At 45.2% G+C, this 20000-nt stretch overlaps 1 protein-coding gene across 4 annotated transcripts in view; it reads right to left on the reverse strand.

Annotated features, from left to right (window-relative positions):
• C2CD6 (C2 calcium dependent domain containing 6) overlaps nt 1–20000 on the reverse strand; it is a 61233-nt gene extending 41233 nt beyond the window's left edge. For 3 of the 4 annotated variants that reach the window (XM_034786111.1, XM_034786113.1, XM_034786114.1), the window contains exons 1-7: nt 19848–20000; nt 18084–18167; nt 16748–16799; nt 12864–13015; nt 11005–11127; nt 9404–9448; nt 622–690 (exon numbers count right to left, since the gene is read on the reverse strand). In XM_034786111.1, the coding sequence (XP_034642002.1) occupies nt 622–690; nt 9404–9448; nt 11005–11127; nt 12864–13015; nt 16748–16799; nt 18084–18167; nt 19848–19997 (675 nt within the window). In that variant the 5' untranslated portion in view covers nt 19998–20000. The remainder of the gene's footprint in view (nt 1–621; nt 691–9403; nt 9449–11004; nt 11128–12863; nt 13016–16747; nt 16800–18083; nt 18168–19847) is intronic. The other variant, XM_034786112.1, reaches the window with a different exon arrangement.

Consider the following 20000-nt stretch of genomic DNA (forward strand, 5'->3'; position numbering starts at 1 on the left):
CCCAATGCCAGAATCAGTCCTCAACAATTCCTCCTTCTGTACCCTGAGCTCCTTCCTACCTCTTTTGCTACTGTGGGCTATTTCAGCCTGTGGTTCCAGTCATCCTTTCTCTACAGAGTTGTCCCTGGGTAGCTTCTCACCAGTTTGCTGGCAGGACTTTCCTTCTCTAGTCTGCTTGCTGCTCTGGCAGCCACTCTGTCCCTCTGTTTCTCAGCTCTTTTATTCTCCTAGTTGCTGCGAGGATGTGCCAGTCAGCACTGGCTGGTAGTTGCTGCATTAACTCTTAGACCTCATGCCAGCACGGGGTCTATACACCCAGTGAAAGTGTATCAAAAGTACAAAACTCAAGTTATACTGTTATAATTTATTTGCTAGCTAGATGAACACCATATATATATAATATAGTTTTAAGCATACAACTTTTTTTCATCTTCATCTCACTCAAATACCATATCAATGAATTTTGTTCAATCTTTACAAAAGGATTCCCCATAAGGATTAATCCAAGCTTGGAAAATATCATCCCCAAATACAAATTTTTATGGAAGTTATAAATGTCTGAACTTTGGAATGGAATAGCTCTAGTCCAAAATTATAACAGATCAAAAAAAAGGTCCAAACCTGGTGCGAGTAGCCATATCCGAAACTTCCATAGCAGAACATAAACTCCACTTCTGCTGTGCAGAAAACCTGAAAATGTAACATTTTTCTCTTTTAAACGTAAAAAGTAATTAACTCTTACAGCAAATACATTTACAAACAAGTTCCACGGTAAACAAGTACAAGTATGGTAAGCAAAGGGAAAAATACATGACATACCCTTTTTATTAACATGTTACTTATTTAATAGGCAATTCCTATTAGGGATAAAAAAAATCTCCACAGTTACTTTCCTATACAGTAACTGTTGTTCCTCAGAATGTGTTGTATGTGTACATTCCACTGTAGGTGTACATGCACCTAATGTACTTGAGTCAGAGACTTTTACTCGTCATACCATTGGGTAGTACGTGCACCCCTGCTATCCTTGTGTACCAAGCTGAGGGTATAAAGAGACGTGGTCACCATCTCCCTCTCTGTTCCTTCGCACAGCTGGTAAACTAAACTCAAAGCTGCAGGGAAGGTGGGAGGGTCACGGAATGTACATATGCACAATACATCTCAAAGAACAAACAGTTAGTGTACAGGTAAGTACATTTTTTTTCTCCTTTGAGTGATTGTGCAAATATATATTCCACTGTAGGTGACTCACCAGCAGTTTATTTACAAGTGGTAGGACTTCAGACTACTTCAAGAAGACTGCAATAATGACTTGCCAAAGTTGGCATCCTCTCAGGAAGCTTGAGTAATAGTGGAGTACTGTATATGGAGAAGGGATGTATAAATGACCACATTGCTGCTTTACAAATGTCTACTATAGCAATGTTGCTCAAGAAGGCTGATGAAGTGGAATGAACCCTAGTAGAGTAGGCTGTTATTCTCAGTGGCGGAGAGATCTTTGCCAGATCATAGCAACATTTAATACAATCTGACATCCAATGTGAAATACGCAGACCTATAACAGGTGGTCCTTTAATGCTTTCAATGTAGGCTACAAACATCCTGGGAGAGGATCTGAAAGTCCAAATAAAATGCCAGAGCACTCCGAACATCCAAGGTATGAAGCTTCTCTTCAGCCTTGGAAGAATGAGGCTTTGGAAAGAACACTGGAAGATGTTAGTCTGGTTGAGGTGGAATGGTAATATCACTTTGGGCATAAACTTGCATACCAAGTGATGCAAAAAAGATGGAAAATCCATCCACTGCTGGGTGTACTGCATAAACGACCGTCAAATGGACTCTCACTGAACTGATAGCGAGACCAGAGGATTTACAATGCAGTAGGAGTCTCATCTCTATTCTATCAGCAGATAGCTGATGACATTCTTCCCAGATTTAAAACCTTTTCCATTTTGCTGCACATGTGGTGTTGGTGGAATCCTTTCTGCTGTTCACTAGAATGGTTTGGACGTCACAGGAGCAGACTTTCCTCACTGCTCAAATAAGATCTTCCATGCCAATAGGTGAAGAGACTGTAAATTGGGGCGTAGTGACTTGCCTTGGTTTTGAGACAAGAGATCCTCGACCAGAGGAAGAGATATAGGTGCACGAATGGGGAGCTGATATAGATCTGAATACCAGTACTATCTTGGCCAGGTCAGGCAGGCAGGTGCTAAAAGAATTAAGTTTGCCTTGGCTATTTTTCATTTCCTGATCACCCTCAGAATCAGAGATACTGGAGGGAATGCATACAGTAGATGGTTCGACCAGGAAAGAAGAAAGACATCTGTCACGGAATCTGGGCTGTGACCTGCCCTGGAGCAGAAGCTCCTGCAGTTGCTGTTCAGATTGGTTCCAAAGAGGTCTATTATTGCACAACCCCTCTAACAGAAGATTTGCTGGAGAATATCCCTCCCTATTGACCGCTCATGATGGTCTCTGAAGTTTCTGCTGAGGGAATAATGTTCTTCACCCTGGAAAGTGAAAAGCCTTTAGCAAGCTATTGTTCTTTATACAGAAGTTTCACAAGTGGACTGCTTCTTGGCACAGCTGAGATGACCTCGCACTTCCCTGCTTGCTCAGATAAAACATAGCAGTGGTGTTGCTGCTGAGAACTTGAACCACCTGCTCCCTGACAGTAGTAATTATCATCTCACAGGCTCAACAAATAGCTTAAAGTTCCAGCACATTTACATGGAACAAAAGTTCCCGAGGCATCCAAAGTACTGGAGTCTGAAAGCTGACCCAGGTGGGCCTCCCAACCCCAGTGGATGCATCTGTTACCAAAGTCACAGTTTGTTCTGGTGGTAGGAAAGGAAACCCCTGCATACATTCTAAGGGTCTAACGACCAATTCAGGGACTGATCCGCTCGTGCAGTGTGCCCAGTGAATGTCTGCTTGGATGATATACTGAGTGAAGCCAGGCCTGCAGACATCTGAGGTGCAGTCTGACATGCTGAGTCATGTATGTGCACAAAGCCATGTGTCCCAACAGTTGTAGACACAAGTGCACTGTTGTCCTTGGGTTAGACTTGAGATTCTCACACAGAAAGACTATGGACCGGAACCAGCTCATCATTGGGAGGTAAGCCATGGCAGTTGTAGCATAGAGATCTGCCCCTATGAAACCTATTCGCTGTGTTGGTTGTAATATTGATTTCTCTACATTCAGGTTTCTTCTGGTAGTAAGATCTGTCCCGCATTTGGGGCTTAAACAGCTTCCTTTTTGTTACTGGGATATAGAAACCCAGCAAATGGACCACATGAGAATCTTTCAACGTGCACATGGTGTCACTGGTCATCTGAGAAAACAGTTTAGCACCTTCAAACAGCAGATCTTCTATTGTATTTTGTAGATCTTTTGGGATGCCAGAGGTCTGCAATCAAGAAGAGCATCTCATTGAGATGGCTGAAGCCACTGAACATGACGTGGTATCTGACATGTTGATAATCACCTGGAGAGATATCTGTGCTGTGAGATGACTCTCAAAGACTAAAGTCGAAAAGTGATCTCGTATTCTTTGAGCAGTTGTTCACAAATTTTGAAATTGCTGACTAGTTAATAAAGGTGCATTTGGACAATGCCAGGTCATTTGCAGGGCCGGCCCTAGCCATTTTTGTGCCCTATGCAGACCCCCCCCATGGGGACGCTGTGGGGGGCAGGGGAGCAGCTGGCCCCAGGCCTCTGCTGGGGGGAGGAGAGGTGGCTTGGGGGGCAGGGGGAAACCGCCCCCCAGCATGAGCCGGCGGAGCGGAGCAGGTTGGGGCTGGGTCGCTCCACTTCCTGCCGCCTGGTGAGTACAGGGCAGACCCGACCCCACACTCACGGGGCGGTGGTAAGTGGAGCGACCCGGGCCCAACCCGCTCCGCTCCCCTGGCTCCCAGGCTTGGGGGGCAGGGGAGAACCGCCCCCCAGCACTCACTGGCAGCGCGGCTGGGAGCCAGGGGAGCAGAGCAGGCTGGGGCCAGGTCACTCCACTTACCGATGCCAGTGAATGCAGGCCCGCTCTCTATTGCAGTCCTCAGGGGAGTGGGAGCGGGGTTGGGGTGGAGCAGGGGCAGGAAGAGGCGGGGCAGGGGTGGGGGCTTTGGGGAAGGGGTGGAGTGGGGGCAAGGCTGGGGCAGAGTAGGGGTGGGAAGAGGCGGGGCTGGGGTGGAGCATGGGCGGGGGCCATGGGGAAGAGGTGGAGCAGGGCCTGCAGCAGCACACAGCTGCATACTTTGCATATGGGTAGGGACAGCCCTGGTCATTTGACACCCTCATTTGAAGTCTTGCAGTGGCATAAACCTTTCTACTGTACAAGTTCAGTCTCTTACTCCTTATCCTTCAGGGTAGCCAGAGAGTAAGAGCGCCTTGAATGCTTATGTACCACTGTGACCACTAAAGAGTCACGAAAGAAGCAATGTGGGTAAAAAAAAATTCAAATTCTTGCTGGGGAACCTGATACCATCTGTACACTCATTTGGTAGTGGGTTGGGTAGAGAACCAATGTCTCCCAAAGGGTCTTTGTGGAATCCAGCAAGACTTCATTAATGGGAAGGGCAATCGTTCCCAGAGTGGAAGTTTGTAAGATATCCAATAGTTTGTGTGGATTGTCTTGCACAAGATCCACCTGTATTCCCAGAGAAGTGGACACCTTCCTACTGAGACCTTGAAAAATTTTACAGTCTTCAAGAGGAGGCGATGTTGACTCTGGGGTGATGGCCTCATCTGGGGAAGAGAAAGAAATATTGAGGGGGACTATCCAGGGGTTTCTCTCTAGCATCCTCTTCCTCTGTGGGCTCCAAAAAAGAGAGGGTTTCAGGTTAGGAGGAGGATCTTCTCTTGTTGCTGTAAGTGCTTGAGCAGGCGACTTTCTCCTGCACTGTGTGGCCAACAGAGACCTAGATGCTCTTGGAGCAGTTTAAGACAGTGGTTCTCAACCAGGGGTACATGTACCCATGGGGGTATGCAGAGGTCTTCCAGGGGGTACATCAACTCATCTAAATATTTGCCTACTTTTACAACAGGCTACATAAAAAGCACTAGCAAAGTCACTACAAACTAAAATTTCATACAGACAATGACTTGTTTGTACTGGTCTATATACTATACACTGAAAGTACAATATTTATTTTCCAGTTGATTTATTTTATAATTATATGGTACATATGAGAAAGTAAGCAATTTTTTTTTCAGTAATAGTGTGCTGTGACACTTTTGTATTTTTGTGTCTGATTTGGTAAGCAATTAGTTTTTAAGTCAAGTGAAACTTGGTAGTACACAAGACAAATCAGACTCCTGAAAGGGGCACAGTAGACTGGAAAGGTTGAGAGCCACTGGTCTAAGAGGCCCAGGGAGACCATGGAGGACAGCCCAGTCTTTGTACTGCCATTGTGGTGGGCATCATAATGGGGAGTCTTTATAATACAGTTCTAATAGGGTTCATGTATCCCTAGAACATGATCTGTATGGTGACTTGAAAGACCTTGACAGATACGTGGGACTATCATGGTCAGTGTCTGAAGATGAGGCAATATTACTCCTCTCAATGAATGGCAGAGCAATCCCAGTATGTGTTGATGGAGGTCTCTGCATGGGTGACTGACATACAGTGCTGTCCCAAAAGTACCAAAGTTGATGATGTATCTGGCGGTGTTGGTTGAAGCAAACAGGGAGGACACAGTGCAGACAGTTGAGTTACTGCTGATGGTGCCGATGGAGAGGAAGCAGGCTGCATCTATGAAGAAGATGGAACTGCTAGTGCTGTGGTGATTATTAAGGCTACAATTTAATCATGGGTATTTTTAGTAAAAGTCATGGGCAAGAAACAAAAAATCATGGCCCATGACCTATCCATGACTTACGCCATCAATACCCCTGATTGAATCTTAGGGGGAGAGCCCCAGGGGGCCGGTCGCTGCTGTGGGGGGAAAGCCCGGGAGGCCAGCCGCTGCTCCAACTGCCCCCAGCACCGCTGCTCAGGCAGTCCCCAGGGGCAGACACATCGACTGCTGCTCAGGCGGTCCCAGGGGCCAGCTGCTCAGAGCCACCAGAGCAGCAGCCGGTGCGGGGCCACTCCAGCAGTGGGTAGTGCGGCTGGCTGCAGGGCCGCCTGGGGTCAGCCGCTGCAGAAGTCATGGAATCTGTGACCTCTGTGACAAACACGCAGGGCCATCCCTAGAGATTGTGGTGCCCTACGCAGCCGCGGGGCATCCCAGGCCTCTGCAGGGGTTGGGGGGTGTCCCAGGCCTCCGTCTCTTACTAGCGGGCTGGGGCCGGGTCGCTCCACTTCCCGCCGCCCACTGAGTGCAGGGCGGGCCCAACCCCTGCTGCAGTACCCCGGGACACATAGCTCAGGGGATGGGGTTTGGGGGGGAAGGAGCGGAGCAGGAGCGGGAAGAGGTGGGGGGGTGGAGCAGGGGCGGGGGCTGAGGGGAAGGGGTGGGGCAGGGATGGCGGCAGCTTTCCTGGGCCTTGCTGTGTGCAGCCCACGAGAGGCGAGCTCAGCCATCCGGGGAATTGGGCTAGCCGCTAGGGTTACCATACATCCAGATTTTCCCGGACATGTCCGGCTTTTTGGTGCTCAAATCCCCATCAGGGGGGAATTGCCAAAAAGCCGAACATGTCCGGGAAAATGCCGGCATCCCTGCCTCAGTCCCCTGCTTACCTGAGTGGCTCCGGCAGGCTGCGAGCTGCAGGCGGATTCCCCGCTGCGGCGGGGGCTGCTGCTCCCCCCAGACATCTCAGCTGTGCAGCTAAAGAGCAGAACTGCCCCAGCGCTACCGGCTTCACGGTTTGCCGGGCAGCCCCCAGACCTCCAGACCCGCTGCACCCCCTCCCGGGCTCCGGCTGCACTGGGGAAGCGCCTGGCCCAGGGCGCAGGGTCTGGAGGCTGCCCGGCAAACCGTGAAGCCGGTAGCGCTCGGGCAGCCCTTTTCACGTGGCTGGAAGGGAGGAGGAGGGGGAATGCGGGGCGCTCAGGGGAGGGGGCAGAGTTGGGGAAGGGGCGGAGTTGGGATGGGGCAGGGCCCGGGCCCCATGGAGTATCCTCTTTTTAAAAACCTTTAATATGGTAACCCTACTGGCCACTGGAGCTGGACGCAGCGCGCAGCTGCATAGGGCACCAGGAAATTGGTGCCCCAAATTTCCTAGTGCCCTACACAGCTGCGTAGTTTGCGTATGGGTAGGGATGGCCCTGCAAAGACGGAGCCCTAGTGATTAGTAGTGCTCATAGTGCTGATGTAGTGGAGGCCATTGAGATCAGGACCAGACAATACAACAAGGAAGAGCCTGGAAGAGGAGAGACAAAACATCTTTTGCCACGAAAAAGCCCATGGCATCAATGTCACTGATTGCAGAGGTAAATGCTCAGCTACTGACATCAAAGATGCTGGACCCAACAGTGCCAGAGTTAAATCTCTCTCTAGTAGAAGTGCAGGCACTGGTTTTCACAGACCCGCTGAATCTGGGGTCCACAATGCCACCTCCGATGGTGCTGGTGCTTGCGACCAGACATCAACTTAGCACCGGAGGACTTTTTCAGAGCCTTTTTGATAGTCCAAGAATGAGATATCTAAGGTATATCGGTCTGTGATGACGAAAATAGTTTTGAGTGCTTCAAGGAGGCTGCAGAACAGGAACATGATTTCAGCTTAGTGACTGAGGCAGTGGGAGGGGCACTCTTCAGGAAAAACTCTCTGACCACTGCTGGTCAGGGTCAGTCTCTGAGGAAAGATGCATTGCCTTTATCAGAAAATGAACTTTAAGGCAGAAGTCCCTTTGTTTCTTTATTCTTGTCAGGACTGAGGAACTAATAGGACATTTGTCCTTCACATGTCCTTTGCGTAAGAAGATTAGGCAACTAACAAGGATCAAAGCCTTGCATGTGGCACACTGTTTAAAACCTGGGGATTTCTATATAGTAAATCCCAGTTAACCTAATTTACTAACTACACTGAACTAAACTACAGTTATATAAAAGAACTGTTTCTTATTTTCAAAGGCTGACTATCTGAAGCTCAAGGGTGAGGGTGAGGTCCAAATCTCATCACGGGTAGTAAGGAGGAACTGAGAGGGAGCTGCCAACCATGCCCTTTTAGAGGCTCAGCACATGAGGAAAATGGGGGCCCATGCACCGCCTGCTGGTTCGGCCAGTAAAACTCTCATACACTTCCAGTGGAATGTATGTGTGTACAGTCAATCATAGGAGAACTTTTCCTTGTCTGTTTTCATGTATCTGTTGCTCCTGATAATACACATTCATCTGAGCACTGAATTCAGAAAACCCATGCTCACTTATGGGCTTTGCCTACAAAAGGATAATGTACCAAAAACTCAGTGTTTAATCTGTCTAATGCATTTTCAAACTTCTCATAAAACATTGTGTACGTTTAAGAATACATAAAGTAGCATAAACTGTATGTACTTTGTTTCATACTGCTATGGGTCATACATAATGACAATATCAATCTTAGCAACCTGTATTCTCTATATTGCATAGACACAATGGGCTAGATTCATCTACCCAGCGCAAAGGGAAAATTCATCATGGGGAAAGAGCAGGCATTGTTTCTCCTGCCAACTTCCCTCAAGGGTTATGGCATGGGAAGGCAAGTTTAGTTTCTGCCAAGGTTTACATAGGAGCTTCACCAATAGAGTCTGCGAGGGGATGCACTGAATTGGTGTATTTTCTGATCATCCTGACTATGCCCTCTTTCCACTCAGCATTGTCCAATGTTGTGGATACAATGGGCACCTCTGGGTTCCTCTGCAGATAAGTTTTTGTTGCCCTCCAGGGTTATGCCACAGTAAGGTCCTACATTGCCACAATCTCAATCTTGGCCTGAATTGCACCGCCAAACCTACAAACCAATGTGTGTCAGAAACTGGAGATGACTCAGTAGGTTACAAAAATTCACATGGCCTAAACATTTGGCTAGCATACAGTAGGTTAGTAAACAGTTTTACACAGACTGATTTTTGTGTATTACTTCTCCCTAATAATTTTAAGAGTCTGAAATTTTCTTATTATGCAGACTATCTAAATTGTGTTGTCAGTAGTATCAGTGCAACTCTTCTGAAGTCAATGAAGCTGTGCTGGCATCACTGTGTAGACTATGGCCCATCCATTGTATGTGAACCTTATGACATCACTGGTGCTATGCTGATTTACTCCAGCCAAGGATTGGGGTCTACTTTCCATTCGTCTCTTTCACTATCCTTTTCTCTCTGTTTTTAGTCACTTTAACATTCAGTGCTCCTGGAAGGCTATAATGCTGTGTTCAATTTATATGCATATATCTGTATGCAATTAAAATTATATTGCAATGACATGAAGTCACCTATGTATATTATTTTGTAATTTCACCAAAGAAATCCTACCATATTTCCAATCCTCATGGCACATGTTTCAATGAAGTGGCCTTTCTGGGTGGGTGGGGAAAGAAAGAAAAGGAATATTTAGATTCACAAATCTCCAAAACCAGTGTTTTATAGTAGTATATTACCAAGCATGTAAGAGGAATACACAAAATTTGTAATTACAATAGATGATGTTTGTAATCAGGCACAGACTCACCCCTGCGGTGCTCCTGCTGGTGGTCTCGGGAATTAGCTCACCAGTCAGCGGAGCACCCTCTGCAGGCCAGATGTCCTGCCCATCGTTGGCCCCGTGTCCCTCCCGGACCCCAGTGCCCTTGGTTTGGGTGCTGCCCCCCTGGCAGTACCCCACTCTCTCTGGGTCTCCCCACCCAGGGGAACCCCCATCCCCTATCCCCACATCGCCTCAGTCGTGGCTACCGCCAGTCACAGTCTAGCCTCCTTGCCCTGGGGCGGACTGCAGTCTATCAGCCAATCATCACAGGCAACAAGGGGTTTGGATTGGCTGCCTTCACCCACCCTCAGGCTGCCCCTCTGCAACCCCAATACCTATGTGGGCCTAGGACTAGGCCCTGCAAACTGGGGAGTTGCTGGCCTAGGGCTTCCCTGCCCCCAAGGCCTTTCCCCAGCCCTGCCTCACTCTAGGTCCCTGGTGAGTTCCCCAGCAGCCAGGCCTATCTCTCTCTCCAGTCAGAGTGAGACTCCTGAGCTTCTGGTTGCCCTGGCCTTCTTATAAGGCCTAGTTGCTCAGTTTGGGGCGTGGCCCCAGCTGCAGCCACTTCCACCAATCAGCTAGGGTTTTGCTCCCTTCCACAGCTCCAGCCCTCTGAAGGGCTTTTCCAATCCCTTCAGGGCAAGAGCTGGTGTTCACCCTACTGCAATGCCACATACTTTTTCCACACACTGTTATAGTTTAAAAATCAAATAAAAGGAAGCATACATGGAAAGGCAGTTAGGCAATCTAGTTGTCCGATCTTGAGATTGTGAATTCAAATCCTAGTTTTGCCACTGTCATTTTTTGTATTTATAAAAGTTATTTAGAACCAGATTTTCAAACTTGAGTGATGACAATTAAGTGTCAAAGGCGCAGATCCTGCAAACACATGCAAGTAACATTATGCATGCAAGTAGTCCCACAGATTTTAATGCTACTACTCACATAAGTAAAGTTATGCACGTCAGTTGTTGCAGGATTGGGACCCAATTCTATATTTAGGTACCTAAACACTTGTTTTAGGAAATAACTTTTGACACCCAAGTTTGAAAAACTGGCCTTAAGCCCTCAGTATCTCAGAGATATTGAAATTTATTTATCTACAATATCTTGCAAGTCTTGCGAGGATTACATTTTTGTAGGCACTTCAAAGATAGAAAGAACAATATAAGTACCAACTATTATTATTACAGTACATTATCACCCAGTCAGCTAAAAACTGGACACTTACATAAGGAAATACTGCTTTGTTATATTAACTGCTCTATTGTTTCAGTACAAACAGCTGATGTTGTGAGTATGGTTTATCTTGTGTACTACTTGCCAAAGCATGTGTGGAACAAACAATTTAGAACACGTCCTAGATAATCTTTTCTTTTGTCAGACCCACCTTAATGACTTCATAAAGGTGTACAGTTGCACTCCCCAGCAACCTTGGAAAGTCTTTTGGACCTTGAAATCCTACCAATTCTAGAATAATCCTATTCCGCTCATCCTCTTGCCGCCTTGGAACCTGAAAAATTAAAACACAACATCTACATGCTATCTACATGGAGCAACAAGAGCAACTGAGAAAAGGATTAAATCTGGGGTAAACTGACCCATTTGCTACAGAACTCATTACACAGTTCTGAGGGGAACAAGTGAAGGCTGGGCACTCACAGATCTCTTTGAAACTGATGGCATAGTAGCAGGCACCTTCCATTTAGGCTAAATAGGAGAACAATTAAATGCCCCTCTGTTTAGTACTGTAATAGTTGGAACAATGGAAACTTCCAATGAAGGAGTAGACTTCACACAAGGTCTGGGCAGTAGGGGCGATCTGGTCCAACAGGATGCCCTGAGGGATGATAAACGCAGGGACTGGCAATTAATTGAACTGCAGTTGCACGTCAAAGCCAGGAGACAGTAAGAGAAGAATTGGTAGCCTGGGCCTGACCGAAAACTAAGAAAAAGAGTTTGGGGGCAGAATGCTGGCTGGAAATGCAGGCTTGGAATTATGAGCACGGAAACTGCCTCCTGCTGTTTGACCTTACTGCTTTCAGAGAAACAGGAGTTTGTGCACCTTCTTTGTATGTAACTAGGACTACATCAAAGAAACATCTGACTATCATCAATTTCTCTTAAAGGAAACAACCCAAAACACCCTAAATTTTGGCTTACTACTTGGGTCAAAAGGGGTAATAGTACTAGTAAGTTTCAATTGCCTCAAATAACAGGAATTTATGTTCCACAACAAAGGCTAAATGGAGAACCCCATTGCACCCACTAGCAAAGGCATTCTGACTTCCCCCATATCACCCAGTCATGCTTCACGTCAATCTCACCATCTTCCACCCTTCCAGTAGGCACAGCTCAGATTAAGTGTACTTAGTTCGACAAAAGATGGAATGGCGTAGTGGAATTGGCTAAATGGAGCTAAGAGTGCGTTTTTAGTAACATACTACATACACCTACATATCACTAAGTTATTCTTAAAAATGAGCCCAAAAAAATTCCACATCAAACCAAGTTAAGCTGGACATAAGGTTGTAAATATGTATCAATAACTTCAGAGGGAAAATATCTTAATAAAACATTGCAATTAAATAAAATACAAATATCTGAAAGCCCAGAAATTCAAAGTTAAGATTACACTTAAATCAAACATTGGAAAGCATGGAAATGCAGAGTTTTACTACCCAAAACAATCTTAAATCTGCCCTTTTATTCCCTCCACTCTCCAATCTAAACCACGGAACAACTATTTGCTTGTTCACAATTTAGCTTGAACAATGACAGAATGAGTCACATATCCCCAGTACACTGTACCATACTTGACAAATTAATATAAAGCACCAAGCGAATACTATGGGCCTGACCAATCCATTATACCAGTTTTACACCAATGTAACTCCAATGATTTCTACGATGTTACGATATATGTGCACCCTACTCAACCAGAGAATAGTCTCCAATTCATCCTCCCTTGACCAGATAGCAATAACAATCTCTCAGCTCTGGGCAGAAGAAAAACAGTCTTGTGGTTAAGAGACTGGAGTGGTGCCTGCAGACTTCATTGCAGTTTTACTTTATGAACCCAGATGAGATGTACATTGATAAAAAAAAAAAGAGAATAGTCACAAAGTACTACAGTACATGAGATTCCCTCTTCCTTGCCCCTGAAAAAACAGCTCTAAATATTCCGTGTTATCATGCTATTAAACCAATAATGAGAATTACATTAGAAAAGAGTGGAAGCTGTAATACCTGTACAGAAAAATATTTCACATCTTCAAAATGAATCACAATGTCCTTTCTGTTCTTCTTTAACTGTGATTTGAAAGTTTGTGGATTTGTGCATTTCATGACTTCGTTAACACTAATACGAAGCAGCAAGTTTGTATTTTGCTGTATATCGACTGAAAGTCATTCATTTAGGAAACATAGATCTTTTTAGTGAGTCAGCAACAGTAAAGTGGGTTTATTACATGGTAGTGACTACCATGAAAATAATGAGCAATATACAATAAGATCTAATTCTCCTCACTGCGTGTGTGCGAACCCAATTAATAAACATGGGTATACTTTTAAGATTCAAATTTATCTTTTTCTGTCCACACTGGCACTTAACCAAGATCATATTGCTATTTCTTCTTTCAGAAATAAACAGATATTTGACCACTGACAGTGGTCAAAATATGAATTCACATTTGTCTCCTCACTATTACACTATTGTCAATTTTACTGTTTCCCTTTTATGGGTAATTCAATTGTACTTGTATATCATTAAAATAGCATTATTAATTTTTTTAAATATCAGACTGTAAATTCACAAAAATTGGTAGAGGGACTTAATGGCAGGTTACTTTGATGTTGCCGCATTGAAGAATGCAGTGCACTGAACTGTGAGATTTGTGATTAAAACATTCAGAAATAAAACACACCCACAGACTGTCTGTGATGAACTATAATGTTAGGAAGCTGATGTACCATCCATAGGGGGAGAAAAAACACCTGAAAAGAGAAATAATAAAACTCTCAAAGGTTTATTATTAGGGCCCTACCAAATTCACAGTCCATTTTGGTCAATTACACGGTCATACGATTTAAAAAATCATAAATTTCATGATTTCAGCTATTTAAATCTGAAATTTCACGGTGTTGTAATTGTAAGGGTCCTGACCCCAAAAAGGAGTTGTGGGGTGGTCAGAAGGTTATTGTAGGTGGGATTGCGGTACCGCTCCCTTACTTCTGCGCTGCTGCTGACAGTGGCGGTACCTTCAGAGCTGGGCAGCTGGAGAGCAGTGGCTGCTCTGAAGGCAGAGCTGCCACCAACAGCAGCGCAGAAGTAAGGATAGCATGGCATGGTATTGCCATCCTTACTTCTGCACTGCTTCCTGTAGAGCTTGATACCAGTCAGCTCTGTGTTTTTGGGGAACCAGGGCACAGTGTCTGGCCTTTATGACTCATGAGGGACACCCATCCTCCGCCACCCGGTCTCTGCTTGAACCAAGACTGATCAGAGAAAAGGTTTGCAGAGAGCAGTGAAGGGTGTTGGGAGACACACCTAGACCCCTCCTGACAAGGGTGACAAGATTAAGACATCTCCATTTGCATACAGAATGGAGAGCAGAGACAACTCCCCTAGCCTCATCTGCATGAAAGATGGGACAGGGATTAGCATACAGAATGACGAACCGAGAACTGCACTGAACTCTGGGACCAGAAAAGCAGGGAAGCACTGCATCATGGGAATCTCTGCTCCAGATGTTAATGAACCTATGCCTGCCTACTCCCAGCTCAGCAGTTATCTGACCAATTCTAGTAATGAATCCTTGATTGATATCCAAAATATTGAAGCAGCCTAGTTGCATTGTGAGCTTCCTGGAAGAAATCACCACCCATAGCCAAGAGTGATCAGCTCCTATTGTCTAGCCTAAAGAAACCCTTGAGTCATCAGTTTACCCATACACAAATCTAGTGTTCTCCCTTGAACTATTGTTGTTTCTCTAAAACCCCTACCTATGTTCAAGTAAGCGTTCTGATGCATAGACCCAAGCTCTGCATCAGTTCCACTGGCAGAGCCGGCGCTTCCACTAGGCGACCCTAGGCGGTTGCCTAGGGCAGCAAGATTTGGGGGGCAGCATTTTGCCATCCTTGGCGGAAATTCGGCGGCGGGGGGTCCTTCCGCTCCGGGTCTTCGGCAGAAATTCGGCAGCGGGTCCTTCACTCGCTCCGGGACCCGCTGCTGAAGTGCCCCAAAGACGCGGAGTGGAAGGACCGCTGCCGCCAAATGCTCAGAGGAGGAGAGCTGCCACTTAGGGCAGCAAAAACCCTGGAGCTGCTCCAGTCCACTGGGACTCCATCTCCACTGATTATGCTGGTGGCTCTGCCTGTCTCCTGCCCTCAGGGCCCTGAGCTACCACCATCACCTGGGAACCCTGACCAGTTCAAGCTTCAGGAAGCAATGAGATCCACTTCTTTCTCTCTCTCCGTTTTCCTTTCTACCTTATGTATTAACCTTTAATAATGTATGTTATGTTGGTTTAGCCCTCCTTGTGTAGTTATCACTATTATTTAATAAATAACTTTTATGGTTAAGCTGGTTGCTTCTCTCTCTCTTGCTGAACTTTATTCTTTTGTGTTTTTAGCTTCCCCCATTTACTCTACAGCAACGCTTCTTTTACCTAAGCTAAAGATCCCTGCAGTGCCCAAAATACTGTGGGGTTTGCTCATCAAGTAAATTACTGTCAGTACAATTGTGATGTGAGAGTGGGGATAGGGACCTGCTGAATCTGGGACACACAAGGGTGGCAGCTTGAAAGTGCTGCTTGATCCAGCCCATTGAGTCCAGGGACATATAAGGGGTCAGCTTGAAAGTGCTGATTGACCCGGTCCACTCACACTTGCTCTGTTAATGTATGTGTGTGTGTGTGTGTGTGTTCATCCAGTTCTGGGGCTGGAGGAACCAAGCCCTAGGGAACCTAGGTCCGGCAGGATAGATCCATTGGGAGGGGACTTGCATAAGGGAGAAGTAGAGCTCCATATGAAAACACACATGACACAAGCAGTACATTGATAGAATTACAGAACACTCTCCCCTCCCCCTCCCAGAAGAGTAATCCGAATAAATGAGCATACCCCAAAGTAACGGGCAGATCTGGTAACAAGCTAGGCCCCCAGTCAGCAGCCACCACTCTCCAGCTACCTAGCTCTGAAGGCAGCAGCGCAGAAGTATAGGCAGCATGGTATGGTATTGTCACCCTTACTTCTGCGCTGCTCCTGGCGGGACACTGCCTTCAGAGCTGGGCACCTGGCCAACAGCTGCTGCTCTCTGGCCACCCAGCTCTGAAGGCAGCGCAGAAATAAGGTTGACAATACCACTACCCCCCTAAAATAACCATGAGACCCCTCTGCAGCTCCCTTTTGGGTCAGGACCCCCAGTTTAAGAAAGGCTGGTCTCCCCCCCCCCCATGAAATCTGTATAGTACAGGGTAAAAGCACACAAAAGGCCAGATTTCATGGTCCATGAGGTGTTTTTCATGGCCATGAATTTGGTAGGGCCCTATTTATTATATATTGTTTTCATTTATTTTACAATAAAAAATAACATTACTTAAAATGTGAGCAACATACTGTTTACTTAAACATGAAGTTTTGTGTAGACTGCCTGAAATACTGTACGTAAGATTTCCCAAGTGTCTTCTGGTCACTAACAGTAACAATGTAAATGGCTTTAAAATAATTTGTCACCCTTTCATGAGTAAAAAACTCAGTCTAGACAGAATACTGATTGCTATATAACAATCCTAATAATTAAATATCTTTGCTTTTTAAAATTACAATTGTTCTCTCCATGTAAACGTGTCTTTTGTTCCTACAGTACATAAACAAGGAAGTCTACTCAGTGAGTCTCCTTAGGATTCTATTACTGGACTCTGGCTCACTGCTAAATTCCTCATAAATTCACACACTAAATGAATGTCAAACTCAATAGCTAGAGAAAGAAAGCATTATCTCTTAAGTGAACTGCAAGAACCTACAGAGTGAGATGTTCTATACTTCCCTGTCAGAATACTCTAAAGGTGTGGTCAGTCCAAAGATAGAGGAAAATATGCTTTGCAGAGGGTAGGGAAATAGAAAAAGGATACATTTTGATGTAAAATCTTTGCACACCTTCACATGAACAGCCAGGCAACCAACCTAATGAAACCCAAAAGAGGACAAGTGATAAATTAATCCCAGAAAAATCTTGAAACTTTCTTTAGGTCCTGATACAGCAATTTTTTGTAGGCACTTCTTAACACAAGAAGTCATTTGTAAATGCATTTGTTGCTTTGTGGCAAAACAATGTAGTAACTTTGTCTTTATAAAATGGTGAGAAGAAATACAGGGTTTCAAAAAAATTACACGCTTCCCCACAAAAGGTGGAAACCTTTTTCCTCTAACCATTAGACCAAATCCTGGATTCTTTATTCAATTTGGCCTAGGGAAATATTTCAGGATTTAGTCTATGTAGCATTTCATTACTCTTTTTTAAAATGTAAAATATACTGCTCAGAGATATAGAAGTTTCAGAACTAGACAGGGAGAAAAATTAAGCAATGACAGCAATTTTAAAAAGCAATAAGGCACTACAAAGCATACAGGGATGGTGAATAAATGACACTTTTTGGAGACCATACAGGAAACAACCCAAACATGCCTATACTTTAGGCAAGGTATTATTGCTTCTTTAACAATGTTTTAAATAAACATTAAATAATTTGTTTTTGAGTGATACAATATTTCTTTACTTTTTTTATAGACCAAATCCATGGATCTAGTATTAGATCTCCATTTGATATAGGCAAAGTTTGCAGTTGCTTTGTTCAAGACAGTGAACTCCTGGAAACAGGGGCTGTCTCTCTTTTAGTTGTATAGTGCCTGATCCACAGAACAAAAAAAATTTTCATCAGTAAACTGAACAATGAGTTTCTTGGCTTCAGCTGTGAACACAGAAGCTTATTAGCAAAATGAAAATCAATAAACATTCAGCAATATAGAACAATTTCAAGGACATCCCTGAATGAGTATATTCAAGTAAATCAGGTGATTAAATTTTACCAAGAGTTGCATAGTAATTTTTAAATCTCTGTAAGCACATAAAAGCTTGATGCAGGGGTTCTCAAACTTCTTCATTTTGTAGATATCTTAATAAAGAGATTCTCATAGATCACGCCTCCTCTCATTGTCAATCATATGAACCACCCCCTCTAGTTTATGATTGCATTAATATCCATGTGACAACTAGAACAAATACTTAACTAAAAATACATAAAACACTGACTTAATATTACTTTTATATGTGTTTAAATGTAATTTGGTAACTGAAAACAAGAAAGAATCACAGCACTATGTGACCAGCCAATTCTTCATTGATTGCCAGCTAGTTCTCCAAGTACCACAGACCACTGTCAGAGAACCAATGGTCTGTAGTGTACATACCACATCTCCACAGGGGACTAAACTGTGGACGTCAGCAGGTTGTTCAGTTTCTTTATCAGATGTCTTCAGGATTTTCTGCAACAACTACCAAAAGTAAGAAAAAAAGATTTTGCAATTGCCCTTTCAAAAAGAAAATACAGTACACTATTTCCTAATTATTTTGGAGGTTAAAACAAACAAGTATATTTTGCAGCTTCCAACATAAGAGAAAACTCATATGACTCCACCAGTGAATAAAAACCAACAAAATCTAAAACCCTATAAAAATATGAGTCTCTCTTCCATAGGAAAGCATACTAACACTGGTGTTTCATACCTCTGCATTTCATGGCCAATCACAAATGTTGCTCTATTCAATCTTAGAGTAAAAGAGCTTTGAAACTGAGAAAGCATGTTTTCCCACAACAGGGACACACAAGGCAACACTCAAGAAATGTAGTCACATAGGTTATCATCTACCACCATATTCAAAACATTATTTTGAAGTCTAATTCAAAACATTTTAAATATGTTTGAAACTGAATTCTATTTTTTCCCATCTTCTGAGCACAAGACATTTTTGACAAAACACAGTCTTGTACAATAGATGGACTCTTAGCATACAAATGGAATGATAAAACACTAGCCAAAAAGTGTGACAACCTGGTGGCAAAAGGTTTTAGGGCCCTCACGAACTGCTGATGATAAACTACTGTATGAAATATTCTTACAGCAAATGAGAGTTTCTCATTGCTACAAAATAAGGAGCCACTACTCCAAATTATTACTATGTAACAGTAGCCTCTAGTGCTGAAAACAAAAGGAGTTTCTGGCTGCTTTTCTTATGAATATTCACAATTTCAACTTTCTGGATCAGTAGATGAATGAAAATAAAATGTGTTAGCCATTCACACCATTATAAGTACCTCCATCATACTGGGTGGATGTCCACAGAGAATACTAAAGTGACAAGGCCTTTATGTGAATGGCCAAGCTGATCAAAGAACACTTAAGCAGCAAATACTGCCTTTTGCTGAGAAGTGAAACTTCTCTTCAAGGCCATTTCTGAGAGCTATGAAACATACACCTTGCATGAGTGTGTGAATGTGTACAAGGATGTGCATGCACAGCTAGTGTGAGATGGGGAGATACCCAAGTGCAATTTCAACACCCCAGTCTACCAATACCCACTCATACCCCTGCACCCCACCCTCCAACACCCCCACACCTCACCAGCCCTCCACACCCCTGCACCCCTCTCCAACACCCCCACTCCTCACCAACCCTCCACACTCCCGCACCCCCCTCCACACCCTCCCTTCTCCAACCCACCCCCTCCCTCTAACCCCCCACACCCTGCCCTCACCCCCCGTGAAACCACTCACCCTCATCTCAACACCCCAGTCTACCAATACCCACTCACACCCCTGCACCCCAGCCTCTGACACCCCCACTCCTCACCAACCCTCCACACCCCTGCACCCCTCTCCAACACCCCCACTCCTCACCAACCCTCCACACTCCCGCACCCCCCTCCACACCCTCCCTTCTCCAACCCACCCCCTCCCTCTAACCCCCCACACCCTGCCCTCACCCCCCGTGAAACCACTCACCCTCATCTCAACACCCCAGTCTACCAATACCCACTCACACCCCTGCACCCCAGCCTCTGACACCCCCACTCCTCACCAACCCTCCACACCCCTGCACCCCTCTCCAACACCCCCACTCCTCACCAACCCTCCCCCTCCCAAACACCCCACCTCACCTCACCCTGCAGCTCACCTTCAGCAGGGAGCGCACGCTGCCGACCTTGGCCACCTCGCGGCTGAAGCTCCCCAGCACCGAATCCGCCGAGCCGAGCCGGCCGGCGGAGCCCCCGGCGGGGGGCTGGGAGACCGAGAACACGGAGCCCCTCGCCCCGGGGGCCGACATCGC

This window comes from Trachemys scripta, chromosome 11 (genome assembly GCF_013100865.1).
Source record: "Trachemys scripta elegans isolate TJP31775 chromosome 11, CAS_Tse_1.0, whole genome shotgun sequence".
Classification (NCBI taxonomy): Eukaryota; Metazoa; Chordata; order Testudines; family Emydidae; genus Trachemys; species Trachemys scripta.